The following is a 6,699-nucleotide window of genomic DNA, read 5'->3' as shown; positions in this document are numbered from 1 at the left end:
ATGGGTGTGAGAGGAAAACGTGGGTGAAGGTGTGAGAATTGGAGAGAGAAATGTGGGGGGAGTGGTATTAGAAGGACTATATTGTACCATTAAATTAGGAGTATAATTAATACCCTTAAAAATCACTAATGGTATATAAATGATAATTAGGTATACTAAATGTAATTATATTAAACCTTAAACATTGAGGGTAATATAGTTTCCTATATGGCATAATAATGTAAAAATTCCTTAAGGTTTTGCTTTAGGTCACCAATTTTGTTGAACCGTCCCTTGTTGGTAATAATATTTCACTAATAAAACTTTGCGTAGTGAATTTGATATTTTACAAACTATATGGGCATTGATAATAACAATAATATACAATCTTCTTGGTTCTTATAAATCTGGCAAATACACGCCTGTATTGTATTCACCGCTTGCAACTCTCCTCATTAAGCTTACTTGCCTTTCAACTTCTGAGAAGTTCACAAATCAATTTTTAGTCTATCTTTAATTTTCACAGGTAAAAAGGAAGAAAAAAAAATCATATGGGGTTGAAAACCGTTGAAGGGTTCCCACTTTTGGCTGATTTCCTCCGGCAGTGCGGTGGCTATGCCGTCATCGACGGTGGTCTTGCGACGGAGCTGGAACGTCATGGTGCTGACTTAAATGATCCTCTTTGGAGTGCCAAATGCCTTATTAGCTCTCCTCATCTTATAAGAAGGGTACGTACTTTAATTAATTACCTCTTCTCCTTACGGGTGGATTTACATGGAGCCAAGCGGTGTTACGGGACACCACTTCATCGAATTTTTTTTATTATTTATATATATAAAAATAATAAGTAAAACAGAAATACAAGATAAAATCATTAAAAGTGAACTACTTGCATCAAAATAGTTCAATAGTCTAGGGATTAAGAGCTTCAAGTTTGATATGAGAGGTCTTGGGTTTGAACGTTCTTGGCTCCACAAAATATTTTTTTGACTGTTACGGGCCTATGGCTAGAAATAGCGACATCGCTTACGAAAAATTACGCCACTACTTCTACTCCATATATATATATAACGCCATCCAAGAAAAACAAACACTCTTATTTATTTTTGTAATTGTATGTCTATGATATGATGATTCTTTTGTTCTAGTTTATGAGAACTTTTGATTTGTAAGTAACAAGATGTTACTTATTTTATTTTATATGGCATAGTTTAACTGATAACGAAATTCAAAAAGGAAAGCATACTTTCGGATCGTGTGATTTTAAACATGTTGAGATTTATAAAAAAAAATACTATTAAGATAAATTGAAATGTTTATTGGACTACAGTCTTATATTACTTGTTTGCGTTGTTGATAATTGGTTATGGTACCGTAGGTTACATGAGGTTTCATTTTCTGCTATTCTATTTTTTAATCTTTAATGATTTTGTTAATGACCTTTTTAATTAGTACTATGTAGCAATAGAATAAATATTAGTACCGTGTAATTGTTAATTTTTTCATATCATCTAGACACGTACATGCTTGTACTTAAATAGTACTTATTATTTTCTTTCTTCTCTTCTTCCTAATTTTGTTTTGATCTGTTATTCATTCATTTTGACAACTTTAGCTAGTGATTTGAGCATATATTAGGCTGGATATAGTATTTGCCTATAATATTAAATTTCGCTCAGTTTTATTTTCTGAGTAACTAGTCACAAGTGATCAATGATTTTAAGCTGATAAATGTTAATCTAAAGGTTTTTTTAAAAAAAAGATTGTAAATTGAATGACCAGCTGAAAAATTAACCTGTAAATTCGAGCTACACCTGTTATTCATCGACTCTAGATTTCATTTACGTATTATTTGTTCGTTTATGTGGAACGTACATGTGAGCTGTTCTATGTGGAGAATTGATTAGTGTCTTATGATGTTCGATTGCATCAGACGTTGGAACTCTGCAATGGATTTTTTTTTTTTTTTGTTATCTCCTTGATAGAAACGTGGTGGATCTTATCTTCGACACCTCTCAGTTATTTTATAGAGATGATGCTGACACATATTTTGCATACAAAATATGTCACCACAATTAAGAATTAAATCTAGCAACGTAAAGGAATTATTTTTGGTACTCTTTTTTGCTGTTAAATATATCAACTGCACATGGAAAAATTAATAAAAGCAGAGTAGAATATTAAACAGTCATGTGGGCCAGTACGATGCAAGAATCTTACATTTGCTTGTTACAAGTGTCGCCATATTTGCAAATTTGTATAAACTGAGGGGGAAATGCCAATTTATTTTCCTAAAAATTGGTCTTATTCTCACCAAAATGATCTAAATAACTAAGTACCAGTGTTTGTAATAGTCTAGTAACTTTAAACAATAGTAATGTCCTACGGGACTATGTAACTTTGGTGTAAGTTTTTGCTTATATTAATATATATGCTTCCTTATCGTTCAAAAGAAAAGGTCCATTTCAGACCAAGCACTCCCAGGTCATAGAAAGTACTGAGGTACGGAAATTTTGATGTGTTATCCAAATAGCAAAGTTACCATTAAGCCTTAGACATTAATGAATTTAACTTATATATCTGAAATTGTAAAGAATTTTACACTATCTGCACAATTTAATCAATTATTCCAGGTTATTACCTTTTTTTTTACGTTACCATATTAGACGTGCTATGTATGATACCTGTTGTTGTAGGATAAGTTAATCTTGATGGTGTGAAAAATATATAACTGCGGAAGCAAATGTTGAGGTAGGGAATTCAATCTGCTGATGTCAATCTAATTAAATAGAGTAAACTTTCATCATATTAACGTAATATATGATTTAGCAGCGCACAAAACTTAAATTGTCAATATTGGCTTATTTTTATCCAATTGCCATCGCGTGTTGTATTTGATAGAAATGGGGGGAAAAAAAAATCTATGCTTATTTTTCTGTTTTATGTAACAGGTGCACCTAGATTACCTGGAAGCTGGTGCAAATATTATAATTTCTGCATCTTATCAGGTTGTAATCCCATCTTATGTTTATTTCTTTTATTGCTCTATGTCGCATTAGTTGTTTGATCACTTGCATTAAAACAAAAATCTGAAGTACCATTTGCATGAGACAGGCTACACTTCAGGGATTTGAAGCAAAGGGCATATTAAAGGAAGAAGGTGAAGCATTACTTAAGAGAAGCGTGGAGATAGCATGTGAAGCACGAAACATATATAACGACAGAGCTGCGAAAGGTTCTTGGGATGATTTTAATAATGGAAGTAATTTGAAGCACAAACCAATCTTGGTTGCAGCATCTGTGGGAAGCTATGGCGCTTATTTGGCTGATGGTTCTGAATATAGGTAAGTTAATGTTTAACGTCTTATTATTAGCCGAACGATCGAGGTATATTATATTTTGAGCACCTAAGTTAAGATATGGTTGATTACTAGTAGTAGAAACTGATTACTCGTCTTTCATTTGTAGTGGAATTTATGGTGATGCAATCATGGTGAAAACTCTTAAAGATTTTCATCGAAGGAGAGTTCAGGTTCTTGCCAATTCAGGTGCTGATTTGATTGCATTCGAAACAACTCCCAACAAAATGGAAGCTCAGGTATTTAACTTCTTGATCTTTTATGATATCCAATATAGTCTGTTTATTATCCTTAACTCGATCTTATATCTGGACACAGTAGTGGTGATTATGTGATATAACTCCATTTTCATTGCATATAGGCTTATGCTGAGCTTCTTGAGGAAGAGGCCATAAATATTCCAGCCTGGTTTTCCTTCAGTTCTAAAGATGGAACCAATGTGGTTAGTGGGGATTCCGTGGTAGAATGTGCTTCGATCACTGATTCGTGTAAGCAAGTTGTTGGAATTGGAATCAATTGTACCCCTCCTAGATATATTCAAGGGCTGATCCAATCGATCCGAAAGGTATATGACTCCTTTGGTTACTTCCATATGAATTTGATATTTAAGAAAAATGTGATAAATTAACTTTAAACTCTTGAGACTTTAATGCTTCAATGGAAAACGATATCCAGGCAGGTAACAAGTAAACCAGTACTTGTATATCCTAACAGTGGTGAAACTTATGACAGTGAAAGGAAGGAATGGGTGGTAAGTTTCTATTTTTGCTGCCCAAATTTTAGCTGTTTCAGAGGCCAAAGGCTTTTAAGGACTTGTAATGAATGAATGTAAAGGTTTTGAAACACGCATTTCTGTAGCAGCATATATCAACATGTATAGATAGGCTGCGATCCTATTCTGTTGTCTCGAAACTTAAGATGAACGAATATCGTTTATTGTTGTAGGCTACAACTGGTGTTGCAGAGGAAGATTTCGTGTCATACGTAGACAAGTGGTGTGATGCTGGAGCTTCTCTCGTCGGAGGTTGTTGCAGGACCACCCCAAATACCATTAGGGCTATTTCCAAGCTTCTTTCCAGCAGGTCTCACAAGGGCTAATACATTTGACTGATGGATCACTGAAAAGCAAAGGCTAATAATGTGTTGCTCCGAGTTTTGTGTATTCGAATAAAAACAGAACAATAATACATTATATAGTGTCTACCTTGAACCGAGGGTCTTTCGGAAACAACCTCTCTATCTTCCGGGGTAGGGGGAAGGTCTGCGTATACACTACCCTCCCCAGACCCCACACGTGGGAGTATACCGGGTGGTTGTTGTTGTTGTATAGTGTCTACCTTTGTTTTAGTGGTAAATAAATCAGCCTAGCTCTGTGGCCGATAAAGCCAATCAGTCTAATGCATTAATTAAAAATAGTTAGGAATCAATTGTATGAATATTGTCTTTTATATATCCATGCTGCAGATTGTAACTCTAATAGTCTCATCTTTTATGTTTGCACAACTTGAGCACTTTAGACCAAGTAACAATATTTACACGATGCAGTACCAGAGGAACTCTGAAAAAAAAGCAAGTGAAAGAAAGTTACAACTTCCATACTTTCTTTCAATGCACTTTACATATCATTTGATGCAACGGGGGGCAAAAAAAAATCTAACAAATTCTCATAATTTAACTTTATAGATAGAACCCATAAGCATCAATTTTCTACTCTATATTTCCAAAGTTCCAACCAACTCTATGGACTGGAACTAAAAATTTCAAATCAACTGAGACTCTCATGCAACAAATTAAGGTGCATTTGGCTTAGGCCAGATCGGCTTGTTGGCTGGTTTCAAATGAAATTCTTATATGATATTTTTAAGAAACCTCACCCTTAAATTCTCCCTACTAATTTCCAGTATTTAGTTGGGGATGTGTTTTTTTCCACAGTGTATGGATCAAAATCTGACCACAGTGGTCAACAAAGCTGGGATTTCGCCTAAGTGGCGAAATGGAGAGAAACGCCACGGCCAACCTCAGTCCAATCATCGACGATGAATGCTGAGTAAGAACGATACTCGAGTAACGACGTCTAGATCATCACGTGAAGAGAACATTGGTCAAAGATCACAGTAAAATTCTGAGAACTATATATATAGAAGGGGATACCCGAAAAAGGGGTCTTTTTCTCTCAACTTCTTCTCTATCAATTTCCTCCTTTGAAGGATGTAAACTGTTATTGCCTTCTTCTTATAAAAGATAAGATTGGCAACTTCAAGAAATACAAAATGTTCTTTCTATTTTATTATCCATTATTGCGCTATGCATTTTAAGATCTGAAGTTGATTATGCTTGGCTAAGATTTTCCTTTCCTCATCATTAATTGATTAGCCCAAAAAGGTTTAACTATCTTTTGGTCAAACAATTTGGCGCCGTCTGTGAGGATTTCTTAGCCAAATTTCCTAGTCTCCTTCAGGTCCAAAACCTGTGAAACATAATCACCCACGAGAAAGAATGGTAGATAAACCTCACGTGCTAATCTAGATCTTGATGCTACATGAAAGAAAAAGTCACAATCAATATCCACGCAAAGCTCACAAGAGGAGACGACACCTGCTGCACGATTCTATAAAAAACAGGAAACATCTTGCCCTATTTTAACATTCTCCCCTCCCACACACTGGACGACTCACGAGCGAGACAAAACAAACCCAACCCACGTGGGGCAGGGCATCAAAAAAAGGGGGGAGAAAAAGAGATGAATGCAGCTGCTGAATCCACAAACCACCATTCCGTTAATCACTTAAACGCCAGGCAGAGCGAACAACGCTATAAAGCTACCATCGTTCATCGACTCATCGGATCGAGGTAAGAAAACTCTCATTTTGGTTTACCTTCTGTTGTTTGCTTAAACAAGAGCACAAGCGTTGCACGGGCAAGCGAGCAAAGAAGCACTCCAACTGGAGAGGAACTATTACAAAATAACTTGAATGCCACCCATCTCAGACATCTCAACTTCTGGAAAGGGACTTCACCGAAGTTCAAAGTATAATCCATCGCCTCGCCTGCCAACGCCATCTCCAGAATGGAAGATGAAGGGACTGGACAGGGAAACCCCAATACAAGCATGAAATGAGCGCGAGCAAAATAACAACGTTTTATACCCTCCGACATCACTCTCTCCGATGCAAACAAAATCGATCAAACCAGGACTCACCCAGGAAATGCAGAGGTTGAGCAAAACCAGGACTCCAGGGGAAACCCGAAACTCTCAAAAAAAATCAGGACTCACAATAGGTTAATATTTCGACTAGCTCGAAATAACACCTTTACGGCCAAGGGTCATCGCCAAAAAAAAAAGGAAAGAAGAGAAGAGTTC

At 35.9% G+C, this 6,699-nt stretch overlaps 1 protein-coding gene across 1 annotated transcript; it reads left to right on the top strand.

Moving 5' to 3' along the window:
* Positions 1–403: 403 nt before the first annotated feature.
* On the top strand, positions 404–4,815 carry LOC107831596 (homocysteine S-methyltransferase 2). Its single transcript, XM_016659379.2, has 7 exons — positions 404–707; positions 2,931–2,987; positions 3,094–3,323; positions 3,448–3,577; positions 3,700–3,903; positions 4,018–4,089; positions 4,284–4,815. The coding sequence occupies exons 1-7, from the start codon at positions 531–533 to the stop codon at positions 4,434–4,436; spliced, it is 1,023 nt and encodes a 340-aa protein (XP_016514865.1). The 5' UTR covers positions 404–530; the 3' UTR covers positions 4,437–4,815.
* The last annotated feature ends 1,884 nt before the right edge of the window (positions 4,816–6,699 follow it).

The sequence above is a fragment of the Nicotiana tabacum genome, chromosome 7 (genome assembly GCF_000715075.1).
Source record: "Nicotiana tabacum cultivar K326 chromosome 7, ASM71507v2, whole genome shotgun sequence".
Taxonomy (NCBI): Eukaryota; Viridiplantae; Streptophyta; class Magnoliopsida; order Solanales; family Solanaceae; genus Nicotiana; species Nicotiana tabacum.
The sequence above is the reverse complement of the archived record's forward strand: the minus strand, read 5'-3'. Positions and strand labels throughout refer to the sequence as shown.

Bases quoted from the DNA above. Each gene is read 5' to 3' on its own strand.
- LOC107831596 (XM_016659379.2), top strand. From the start codon at position 531: ATGGGGTTGAAAACCGTTGAAGGGTTCCCACTTTTGGCTGATTTCCTC. The intron at 708-2,930 runs GTACGTACTTTA...TTTATGTAACAG, and splicing joins CTCCTCATCTTATAAGAAGG to GTGCACCTAGATTACCTGGA. The intron at 3,324-3,447 runs GTAAGTTAATGT...TTTCATTTGTAG, and splicing joins GCTGATGGTTCTGAATATAG to TGGAATTTATGGTGATGCAA.